At 42.0% G+C, this 12,937-nt stretch overlaps 1 protein-coding gene across 2 annotated transcripts in view; it reads right to left on the reverse strand.

The window, feature by feature from the left end:
* The window catches only part of Aar2 (AAR2 splicing factor homolog), a 29,517-nt gene that overhangs the window by 14,025 nt on the left and 2,555 nt on the right, over positions 1–12,937 (reverse strand). For both annotated transcript variants that reach the window (XM_013514311.1, XM_005384752.1), the window contains exons 2-3: positions 10,964–11,772; positions 7,110–7,339 (exon numbers count right to left, since the gene is read on the reverse strand). In XM_013514311.1, the coding sequence (XP_013369765.1) occupies positions 7,110–7,339; positions 10,964–11,720 (987 nt within the window). In that variant the 5' untranslated portion in view covers positions 11,721–11,772. The remainder of the gene's footprint in view (positions 1–7,109; positions 7,340–10,963; positions 11,773–12,937) is intronic.

Here is a 12,937-nt window from a genome sequence, read left to right on the forward strand (position 1 = left end):
ACTAAACACAACCTTGATATTTAATTTTTGGCACTACTGTGTGTATGCAGGGACCTGCAATGTACATGTGCTTGTGGAAGTGTCTCCCTTCAGGCCTCTAGGACCCAGGGCACAACCCAGGTTGATTTAAAAAGTTTTGGGCTGGACATGGTGGCACATGCCTGTAATCCCAGCACTCAGGAGGCTGAGGCAGAAGGATAGTTGCGAGTTTGAGGCCAACCTGGGCTATATATTGAGTTTAAGCCCAGCCTCTGAACTGCATAGCGAGACCTTGTCTCAATACATAAACGACAGGGAAAGAGCTAGCGAGAGCAAGCAAGCAAGCTTTGAGGACTGGGAGTGGTGGTGCATGCCTGTAATCCCAGTACTCAGGAGGCTGAGGCAGGACTGCTGTGAGTTAGAGGCTACCCTGGGCTACAAACTGAGTTCATGGTCAGCCTGAACTGCATAGCAAAATCCTGCCTCAAAAAGACAAAACAAACCAACTCTGAAGCACAATTTGCACATAATTAAATTCATCCATTATTAAGTGTTTGATTCATTCGAACAGATGCACACTGCCATATAACCACCACATGACATATATGTACAGCATTCTCTTTTGGAATCTAGCTCTGAGTCTCAAGACCCATATGTATTTGTGTGGTCATCACCACAATCAGGATTTAGAACAGTTTGGTTATTCCAGAAAAATGCCTTCATGCTGGCCCTTGGCAGCCAAACCCCTCCCCTTACCCCATCGCTTAGCACCTCTTATTTATTTACATATGTTTGTTTGTTTGACGCAGGGTTTTACTATGTAGTTCAGGCTGTCCTTGAACTCACTATGTAGCCCAGGCTGGCCTCAAACACATGGTGTTCCTCCTGCCTCAGCCTCCCTAGGGCTGGGATCACAGGCATGCACTACCATGTATGGCTCTGATTTACTTTTGACCCTACAATTGCACAAACTGGATATTTTTAAAAAACAATTCAGAAATGTACTTTAAACATAGTTTTTGCCAGACGTGGTGGCACATGCCTATAATTCCAGCACTCAGGAGGCTGAGGTAGGAGGATCGTTGCAAGTTTGAGACCAGCCTGTGCTACAAAGTGAGCTCAAGGCCAGCCTAAACTGCACAGGGAGACCCTGTCTCAAAAAGACCAAAACAAACAAAAACAAAAAACCAAAAAATATAGTTTCCAATCAATACTTTACTCTGATTTTGTTATTTGCAGGATAATTTTATGCCTTCTTTTAGAAAACAGCAATAATCTCTCTTTTTTATTCACTAAGGTGAAATCAAGTAAACATTTTCCAACATCTTTGAGAAATGAATCACTTTAATTTTGGCAGGTTAACTCTAGATAGTTTTAAAATATTTTTGAAGTAGAATGATCACATTTTTAAACAAATGCATTTATCTAAAATAAGAAACACACCTATTAGGTGCTTTTCTTTAAATATTAAAAAAAGTATTTATCTAAAATAAGAAGCGGGGCTGGGGATTTAGCTCAGCGGCAAAAGCGCCTGCCTGGCAAGCGCAAGGTCGTGAGTTCGGTTCCCGGTACCGGAGAAAAACCAAAAAAAAAAAAAAAAAAAAATAAGAAGCACACCAATTAGGTGCTTTTCTTTAAATATTAAAAAAAGTATCAACATTTTAATCATTAAACCTATTACACAATTTTAAATTACTCTAGTCATTAGCGTGAAAGTTTAAAAAAAACCCAAGTTAAATAAATTGAGTGCAGGCAGGTCACCTTGAGAAACTTAGAGTAGGAAGGTAGGTAGCTTTTGTCATTATCATATCCTATTTTTTGGTTAGATGAAAAAGAAGAAATTTCCTAATTTTTTCAATACTCCATTTAGCTTAGAATAAAACTCGCCATAAGTAGAATGTCTTATTACCATTCTGAGCAGAAAAAGTGGTGTTAAAATCAAGACTATCACTTCCCAATGATGGCAAGGAAGGTGAAAAACTGCAGGAATCCTATCATCTGAGGTCAATTTAAAGACTCCACAGTATTTTATCTGGAGCTCTAATCATACATGGGAGCCCACCACAGGCCTTAGAATCCAAAGCTCAACCTTGCATCCACTAACTGCTCTGTGATCATGGGTAGAATTATGTGACCTCTCTCCTCATCTATACAATGAGATTATAACCTAACTTTCAGCACTGCTGCGAGGACTAAGTGACATAATGGACACTCAGCATGCAAGTAACAGCTGACAGCAGGAGGGTACGAATGCTGGGTAAATTTATCACAGTTGGCATCATAAAACTGCTACAGAAGTCATCAGAGTCCATGTTGTCCTTAAGAGTTAAAGATGGACACTAGTATCCAGAATACTGGCAAGACACAAAGCTGGAAAGCACCAATAGCCTAGTGTAACTAAAAAGAGAAGTCCCCGCCCCCGCCAAACCAGGTTATGTGACTATATCTAAGTGCTATGCCATCAGCAATAAGAAGCCTTATTTTGTATGTAACTCTTTCTAACATACTACTATTAAATTCAGATTATCCTTTTGCTGGTTTTAAACAAATTATGGTGACCTAATTTACTTTAACTAAAAGAAAAACTGTATTGATTTTTGTGAAACCATTTTTATTCAAGCTAAATCCAAGGGATTTATAAAAATCAGTGGCATCTATTCAAAAGTACCTAACACAGGAAAGTTGAAAAATAATGGCTGAGGCCATTATGGGGCTGATTTTACTCACATTAATGTAGCTGTCTTTAATGTCTTTATGTGCTTGCACACAAACACCAGTTCTTCTCCATGGGCAGTAGCCATTTAAGCTCCTAAGTAGGGAAGCTAGCTCCACTTACTTGACTGCCTGTGAGCAGGCAGCTAGCTGAAGGCAGCTTTTATGGTCTGATTCATTCAGTCTCGAACACCCTGAGTGAGTCCCTCTATGCGGGGGACTGGATTCTCACTGCCAACATGGCATCAATATGATTCTCCACTAAAAAAAAAAAAAGTTTTGTAATATCCTTGTCCATGTTGTATCTTTTAATTTTATTTTTTTATTTTTTTATTTTTTTGGTTTTTCTCCGGTACCGGGAACCGAACTCACGACCTTGCGCTTGCCAGGCAGGCGCTTTGCCGCTGAGCTAAATCCCCAGCCCCCATGTTGTATCTTTTAAAACACCAATAACGCCTCAAGCTCATGGTCAAATGCCCCCCTTCACGTGAAGCTATTTCTGACCCGCTGTCCTTCAAACCTCCAACTCCAGTCAGAATTAATCACTGTCTCTTTGATGCTCCTAATGCCCTTCAGTTAGACTTCACTATTTATACTGCCACAGGAATTATTACTCTTTCCATCTAAAAACAACCAGTAACACAAAGTGAGAGAAGTGTTAGGCCTTGGCTAGGTGTTGAAAATAACCAGTTGGGGGCTGGGGATTTAGCTCAGCAGCACAGCGCCTGCCTGGCAAGCGCAAGGTTGTGAGTTCGATTCCCAGTACCGGGGGGCGGGGGGGAAGCAAATAACCAGTTGATCAAAAAACTGGCCTTGTGTTAAAGAAGCTCATGGCTTGGTGAGGGAGTCAGGCAGACTCCCTATTTATTTCAGGAAGCACAATTCATGCAATATGCTAGTGATGAGTACAATGCAGGTTAAAAGTATGGAAAGGAGGGAGAGAGACATAGCCTCAGGGAGGGATACTTGCAGGGCATGTTGTAGGATGAGCAAGTACACACCAAGTAGGGGAAAATCAGGTTCCGTCCAGAAGGCATGAAACTCAGTGTAAAATTTTGGTTATGCAAGGTGTGAAGCTTCTAGAGACCTTCTGGTCAACACTGTCGTTAGAGTCATACAAATGTACATTACTCCAATACTGTACTGAACATTTAAAAATCTGTTAATAAAAAGGTAAAATCTTATATGTCTTTTTCACAATTAAAAAAGAAGGTTCTTTTTCAGTTGTGCATGTGCATTGTGCATGTGCAGCTACTCAGGTGGCTGAGGCAGAAAAAGTGATTGAACCCAGAAGTTCAAGACCAGCCTGGGAAACATAGCAAGACTCCATCTCTTAAAAAAATAGAAGGCGTGAAACAGTATGGCCTTTCTGCAACAGGACCTATGAGGAGACTAAGGAGCACACTGACACTGGGTTGATGGGCACAACAGGGAAAGGAAAAGAAGCTGGAGAATGGGAAAAGAGCCAGATCAGAATGTGCTCTGGAACCTATGTTTAGGTTTTTAACTTGTTAGGCAGTGAGGAGCCACAGAGAAAGAAGATCAGTGCTGCATTTTGGAACAACTCAGGTGGAAGTATGGGACACAGATGGGTGAAGGTAAGCATGAGGGCTGATAAACTCTGATGTAGTTCAGGGGAGACCAAAAAGCCTGCTAGGGCAATGAGGCAAGCCTGCAGGGGCAAGGCTGCCTTCTGAAACACTTAACACTGTACGGAGTTATTTGGTTAATTCATCTGTTTATTTCCCCACCAAAATATAAGTTTGCATCAGGGATGTGTCTTGCTCACAATTTTATTTCCACATCTAGAACACAGCCTTATACAGCAGAGGCTCTGTCAATACTTGCTAATTCACTGAACAAATCCCTGGAGGACAAGAATCCTGGTTAACTCTTACATGTATTCCTCAACACTTTCAGTGTAATGTTGTATTTAAAGAGGCTCAAAACTATGTGTTGATGAATTTTTTAAAGGCATACGCCCTGCCAGGCATGGTGGCATATACTTGTAATCCCAGCACTTGGGAGAGTGAGGCAGGAGCACTGCTGTGAGTTCGAGGCCAGCTTGATGGACTACACGGTGAATTCAAGGGCAGCCTGATCAGCACAGTGAGACTCTGTCTCAAAAAAAAAAAGGACTATGTCCTGACTTTTTCCAAATAACAACAAATTTTCTTGGTTGAAAGTCTGAAAAGAGAATTTTTCCTTGCACAACCCACCTGGATATCTAGCAACCCAGCTGGGTCCTTTTCTGTTTTGTAAGTCACTACTGGGAATAAAGTCTTGGCAATCAGAACCGAGCTGCTGGCTGTGCTGACAATGGTCAGGAAAGCCAGCAACACTATCGGCCTCCTATGTTGGTGAAAAGTATCCATTCATACCACAAGCAGGTAGTACACCACTCCTTTTGGCTGTAGTTACTGTCGGAGGTAAGTTAGCAGTCTGATGCTTCTTCACACTAATCCACAAACAGTGACTCTGGTGAAGAGTTCCCCACAGAGGATAAATAATTTAATTTCTCTGTTATGTCATAAACCAGTAAAAGGGCCACTTAATATTCTTCTGAAGTACATTACACCAAGCACAGCCATCAGCTGATCCATCCGTATAGTCTAACACAAATCCCTCAACTGCTAAAGTTTCAAGTCAGATGCCTACTCATAGGACTCTTCCAATAGCACATTTGTTTCAGAAAAGCATTCTGTATTTTCAAGAAACAGGGCCCTGATGGTGTCTCCACCCATGTCAATCAGGAATCCTTTCTTGGACATCCACACTACATCTGGCACACTGGGGCATAAGCACAAGCACAAATCCTGACTTCTACTGTGTGATTTTTAATGATTTAACCTTTCTCAAGCTCATAATCTCCTCTGCCTTAGAGGGTTCCAAAGAGATTAAATGAGGGAACACATAATGTGATAAATATGGTGCTTAGGACCCAAAGGCATTTAATGAATGCTAGTTTCTTCCCTTACCCTGAATAGGAGAGGGAGGTAAGGGAGGAGCCAGCTTGTATGAAGCAGGCCTCAAGGGGGTCTCATGCACAGGGAGAAGAAAGCAGTTTGCAGGAGAAAAGGTATAGAAACTGACAGCTAGCTGCTTCTGCCTCTTCTGTACTTGAGAAAGTTACAAAATGTGAGTGACAAGAAGCTGTCCCAAGTACATAAAGGAAACTAATCTGTTTGCAAAGGGAAGAAATAGAACAGGATGAAGATTATAAGTTGTTTGAAGCTTCTTCACTAATTACCACTCATAATGAAAATTTAATTGCCAAGTTAAAAGCAAATTTCACTTTTTCTGTCAGAGAATCTCCACAGAAACTGGCACATTTTGTTTGAACAGGAAATCAAAGTTACTTTAATGCTTAAATGAGATCTAAGAAGCTGCAGATGTTTCACTGGGAATAACAAGCTTCAAAACTCTGCCCTACTGGGTTGCAGCCACTCATGGCTACAGTGAGAAAGAAGATCTGTTTTGGGCTGATGCTTTGGTTTGGATAAAGTTTCTCCATTAAGGGTTCATGTGTTAGAAGCTTAGTCCCCAGAGCAGTGATACTGAGAGGTGGACCCAGTAAGTTCTTAGGTCACTGGGGCAGTGCCCTTGGAAAGGATTAACACGTTGCCACCAGTGGTACATGCATGACTGTCCCATTGAACAGCTTGTACCATTGGTGGTACAAACAGACCTAATCACTTTTATCAGTCATTTTACTAACAAGATTAATCAAAAGCTAACTCGATGGGCCAGTCATGCCTGTGCCACTGGTGGTGGTTCAAGCTGCCCAGCAGTGAGATATATGAATTATGGTCCTATTGTAAACGCATTCATTAATGTAGTTTTCGTGAGAGCCCTGGCTTAGTTCTTGGGAGAGGATTGTTATAAAGGAACAAGGCAGCCATGCCCTGGACTCCCTGGTTTTCCGTCTAGATGGGATCTCTTCCTCCCATAAGTGTTCTCACTATGATGTGATCTGCTGCTGTTAGGCCCTCACCAAAGGCCAAACCAATGATGCTATCTGATCATGGACTTTCAGCTTCTAAAACCATGAGCTAAATAAACCTTTTTTTTTTTCATAAGTAGCCTGCCTCAGGTATTTCATTATAGTAATGAAAAACTCACCAATATAAATGAGTAACCTAAAGAGGTAAAGGGGATTCAAATTCCAAACACCCCGCTGCTAGACCCTCTCACGGTGAGATGGAGAAAGTGGCAGAGAGAAGGTCTCTGCTATGGAGGAACTCCCAACAGAGTAGGAGACAGAAAACTAGGAAACATCTTGAGGTTAGTAAATGAAATTAAGAAATCTTTAGGGGCATGGAAGAATAGCAAGAAACAAAAGGTAACCCTCCTAAAAGTCTTTCATACCCTTGCTTCATTCTGACCCACATGAGTGTCAGCCAGAAAACTGCTCTCACCTGTAAGGTGCTGGTGAGGAAGTTGTCTTGGGAGACAATGTCCACAAAGAAGTCAGCTGGGATCTCACCAAGCTGGTGGTACAGGATGGAGATGAGGCTGATGTACAGGGTATGGTGCTTCACCATGGCTGCTTCTGACCGGCACAGAAGGTTTAGGAGCCGCTTCCAGTGCTCAAACGCCTCATACACATTGCCCAGCAAGAAACACACAAAGGCAAACTGGAGTTCACCTGAAAGTACAGGGAGGAGAAATGATCCCAAGGTTGAGGAGTATAGTACCAGCTGACTTTACCCTATACAGTTCACAGAGCCATCAATTCCACTGACCTCCAAAACAGATCAGTTATTCCAGCACAGCCTAGCATGTGATTTTGCACCTAGTAGGTGTTCAGCAAGTGTTTGCTGAAGTGCTATAAGTTCAAGCTAAGGAGACCAAACCATGGCTTTCAATTCTGCAGCATCAGATTGCAAGAAAACAGATATATCTAGTATTCACTCTGCATTTTACAAGTTTACAGAATGTATCTATTGATATGCCCAGTGGACCCTAACACTGGCTGCCCACTGGAATTACTAGACGAGCTCGTCAAAAGCAAAGCTGTCTAAGCCTCACCATCAGGGATTTTAGAGAAGAGCAAATGATCCCAGGTTTTTTAACTTTAACAGCTCCTCAGGTGATTCTGATACAGAAGACTGCTCCAGGGCAAGGGAAATGCTGCATTACACATTGTTCTCAGTTCAAATTCACAAAGTCATCAGGGATGGTAGTATTTCCCCATTTCACAGATGAGGCTTACTCAAGATTGTATATCTAAATCACAATGTAAATAGCCGAAAAGTAAAATAGATTCTTTATTGGCTGGTAAGACTTCTAGAGCCTCCTCTAATGGGAAAATTCATGAGTACTTACTTACTCCAGGGCTATCCTGAGGGCCAGCTTATTTTTGTTTATTTAATCAGAGATCTGTGATTTAATCTCTATAAGCAGCTTGACAGCTAAAAGCATGGGCTCTGGAACCAAACTGCCTGGATTCAAATCTTAGCTCTACTACTTAGCAACCGTGTGACCTTGGGCAAATTACTTAACCTATTTATATCTCAATTTCTCATATGAGAGTTATAGTAAAGATTAAATGAATTGATACAGTGCATGTAAAGCATTTAGAATACTCAGCACAAAGCAGCACTCAAAAATATTACGAACTATTCTCAATTTCCACTGGATGCCTGTCACAAAGAAGACTGATGAGCTGGAAGCCACTGCCCATGGGCATCAACTAGGTGCCACAGGTATCCTCTCTGGCTTCAAAGGAGGCTCTAAATATAATGAGGTATACGTATATGTGGACCATAAAAAGAACGAATTAGCATATCACCAAGTACCTCCTTAGTGCATTGCATTTGATCTGAGACCTCCAGGTATGTACAAAACCTAGCCTGTTCCAAGCTTGTGGAACCAAGACTGACTTGTGTGAATAGTCACCTGGTCTAGTCATCTTGGATATTTGACCAAAATTTCAAAGTACAGTCAAATTTTCTTTCTATAATGATTCACTTCTCCAGTTGGCAATTACCTGGCTAGTTTGGGAAACTAAACATTATCCCATTCTTTGCATTTAGGATACTTACTTAAACTTGGGTGTTTCTGACCGTTACAATTTGGACCCTGAATGTCTCCCAAAAGCTCATGTACTGAAGGTGTGGCCCCTAGCTAATAGTAAGACTGGGAGGTGATGAAACTTTAGAAGGTGGGGGCCAGCTGGGGGAAGTTAGTGTCACTGAGGGTGTACACGTGAGGGGACTACTGGGACACTGCCCCTTCCCCTCTCTTTGCTTCCTGACTGCCATGAGGTAAACAGCTTGACTCCATGACATGCTACCTGCCACAGTATTCTGCCTACCATGGGCCCAGAAATAATGAAGCTAAGTGATCACGGACTAAAACTTCTGAAACCACCAGCCAAAAAAACTTTACTCCTAATAAACTGATCTTCTCAGGTATTTTGTCACAGCAGTGGAAAGCTGATAACACACTTTTTCTAAAATTGAAATCACAAGATGTATTTTGAATAATTGCAAAATTTAAGAGTTAAAACAGAATTTTTATTCATTAAGTCAGAATTTCAAGTGCCGCTTACTACATCAAAATATGTACTATTAATGCATTAAGAGACACCCATTAAAATGTCCCTTATATCATCAGCTGAGCCAATGATATAAAAAAAACCCTGTATTCAAATATCCCACGAAACCTTCCAATACAAAAATACGCAAATTACCTGTATAGTTTATTTTAAAAAAAGGTGTATAAATAGCTATTAAAGACATGACAAATGTTTGCTGTTACTAGTACTAAAGAAATAGAAAGGAGATGCCAATTTTCAGCCATTTAATTGGAAAAGACCTTCCCTCAAACACAGTGCTTAGTGCTGTCAAAGGTGATGGGCAACAGCCTCCTCTCAGCAGCAAGGACGTAAAACTGTCTCCGAACAACCTACACACTCTGATACAACAATTCTAACCCTAAATGTACATGTAAGTACAGTACACACAAGGATGTTCAGGAGACCATATTTAAAACAGGAGGAAAAATAGGGACATGTTGAGTATTCATCAACAGAGAACCGGTGCAATAACTATGGGGCAGTCACTAAAAAGGGGTGATTATTTCAGTGACATGAGAAAACGTTTATATTTTAGTAGATTGCAAAGTAATGTACTTTAATACTTTATAAAAATCATATGTAGCTGGGTGTGGGGGTGCATGCCTGTAATCCCAGCCTTGGGAGGCTGATGCAAGAGGATCACTGTGAGTTCCAGGCCAGCCTGGGCTACACAGTGAGTTCAAGACCACCCTTAACTATATAGTGAGACCCTGTCTCAAAAAAAAGGTCATATATACAGTATACCTAAGCATATAAATGAACTCTTAAAAGACCAAAATGTATAGAAAAGAATGAGGTATAAAACATATATAGGGTAAAAAGGAAAGTAAATATACCAAAATGGCTGGGCAAAGTGGCCCATGCCTGCAATCCCAGCAATCCAGAGGCTGAGGCAGGAGGATCCTGCGAGTTTGAGGCCAGGCTGGGCTACAGAGTGAATTCAAAGCCAGCCTGAACTGCATAGTGAGATCACAGCTCAAAAAGACCAAACAAACAAACAAACAAATAAATAAAAACCCAAAATGTGAAAATTTGTAGGTGGTAGGATTTGGAGTGAATTTTAATTTTTTTCCTTCTATAGTGAATATCTATTATTTTGTACTAAGGAGGAAAAGCAACAGTAAAACTGTAACAATCAAAAATCATTATCCTGGTGTAAACTAGTAGAGAACAACATCTTAAGATTCTGGAGCAAACTGAGGGGGCAGGAGGAAAGTACTAGGAACACAGATCTAGCCTAGGACCAGGAGTCCTGGGCTCTTGTCTCAGTTCTACCACTGTGTGAGCCAAATCCTTTTCCTCAGTAGGGCTAGTCCCTATCCGTGGTTCCCAACCACAGGATTATATGCACTGGGCTTACCTAGGGTGCTTGATTATTGGACAGACAGCCAGACAAATTGCTGAAGCCCCACTACAGATATGACTCAATTTCCAGGGGTAAGGGTAAACAAGCATTAATATCTTTAACAAATATACTGGCTGAGTCTGCCTCCTAGCCAGATTTAGGAATCACTGGACTAGATAACCCAAGATGTACCCCCTACTCTAAAACACTCTACTACAAAAAAAAAAAAAAAAAAAAAAAAAAAAAAAAAAGAACAACAACAACAACCCCAATAACAACAAAAGAAAACACTTTACTAACATCATCCCTCTGGTCCACTCCCAAAGAGCCCCATCCCTTCTCACCAAGCACATCCTGGGGGTTGGTGGGGAACTGCTTGCTGAGTACAGTCTCCAGTGCATAGCTCAAGTCCATGCTGTGCCTTGTTATCTCTGCTGGTGTGGCACCTACTGGGAACATCTGTGTGGGTAGCTCTGAGAAGCGGATCTCTGTCCCAGCTCTGGGCTTCATCTCAGGCAGCCGGGCTAGGCCCTCTTGATAACTTTTGCACTCGGTGCCACACTGGGGTAGATTCTGCCCCACCCGGTCCTTGGTGTACTTCATGGAGAGTACCGGCAGCACATCTGAGAAGGCACAGATCTGCCGGCTTTCAGGCTGCAGCCTCTCCATTGTGGCCTCACTGACAAAGTTGGTGAGTGAGATCCATTTCTTGAGTGTGGCATATGGGTACGGTCCCAGAAACGGGTCCAGCTCCTGGAGATTGGCCCTCATAGCTTCCACTTCAGCCTTTGGGGCTGGGGACAAGTCTACCTCTTCCTGGAGAGCATTCCAGCGCAGGACTGTCAGCCCTCGCTGCTGCAAGCTAAGGAAGAAGCCCATACGAGGACCCACATCCCTGGGATTGGCTTTGTCCACAGAACTATAGTGAAGAAAGTGAATGCCCGGCGGGATCATCTTCACACCCCGGAACTTGGGCCCTACCTCCCAGGAATTATAGTCAATGCCAAATTCTGTCCCCTTGGGCATATTCAGGATGACCACAGTGGCCCCTTCAAAGAAAAGTTGCTTGGCTAGGTCAGGATCCATCTGCATGGCAGCCATGGGGCCAATGGTGGGAAACCAAAAGGAGAACTCTTCTTGTCTTTTGACAAAGCTGAAAAAGAAAAAAATGAGTTAATCTGAAGCTGAGCATAGTGGTGCATGCCTGTAATTCCAACACTCCAGGAGGCTGAGGTAGGAAAGATTCAATTTGAGCCTAGCCTGGTGACTCAATGAGACCCTCTCAAAAAAACAAAAACAGGCTGGGCATGGGGGCACATGCTGGTAATCCTAGTACTTGGGAGGCTGAGGCAGGAGGATCACTGAGTTCAAGGCCAGCCTAGGCTACAAAATGAGTTGAAGGTCAGCCTGAATTGCACAGTGAAACCCTGTCTCAAAAAAACCAAAACCAAAACCAAACAAACATACATGCTGGAAATGTAGCTCACCCTGGGCTCAGTCTTTAGTACCAATTAATTAATTAATTAAATCAGAATTTGGGGAAGGTTGCTGCATTTGCTGAGCATTCTCTATATGCCAGATATTGAGTCAGACCCCCTGACATTATTATCCCTCTTAATCCTCATGACAATCCTGTATCGGTTTTATAAATGAGAAAAATGAGGATCAGAGAAGAGAGAAATTTTTTGTTTTGATTTAAGGAGCAAGACCACTCACTTCACAGCTAGAAAGGCACCAGTTAAATACAAGTGATAAGCACAAAGTCACACAAGACCCAAATTCAAGTATGCGTTCCCGTCGCTGCATGTCAGTGTTCTCGCTGTTGTTCCCCCTTAGGTTCCACTCCCAGATGTCTCTCACAACAGAGGACGAGGGTGGAAAAGTCTGCATTGTTCATTCTAAATGATAACTACGCCAAAATCGTCCAAAGCTACAGTTCTGCCTAAAACCTATCACTGGACAGTCCTAGAAAATTTGGAAAGGATGATTAAATCAAACATATGTCCAGTTTTCCATCAGCATCTAAAATTCACAAGTTTGAGAAGTGAAAAGCTTTTCAACCACAAATCTCCCTTCTTTTATGAAAAACAACTTCCAGAAGTGAAACAGATTCCCAAATAGCCACAATCATTGGCAGTTCTGGACCTTTTACCTGGAATGAACTCGTGGCAGGGCTCACCTAGGATCAGTACTTAAAGGAGAAAGACCTTAGAACACTTATTTTGCCAACCTCTCAACTTCCCAAGGAGGAACACTGATAACTTCTGCACGCAGACACTGCCTCAGTTGGTATTTGTAAGAATGGTTATAATATGCCT

Source organism: Chinchilla lanigera, unplaced genomic scaffold, assembly GCF_000276665.1.
Source record: "Chinchilla lanigera isolate Chin_1 unplaced genomic scaffold, ChiLan1.0 scaffold00021, whole genome shotgun sequence".
In the NCBI taxonomy this organism is placed as follows: Eukaryota; Metazoa; Chordata; class Mammalia; order Rodentia; family Chinchillidae; genus Chinchilla; species Chinchilla lanigera.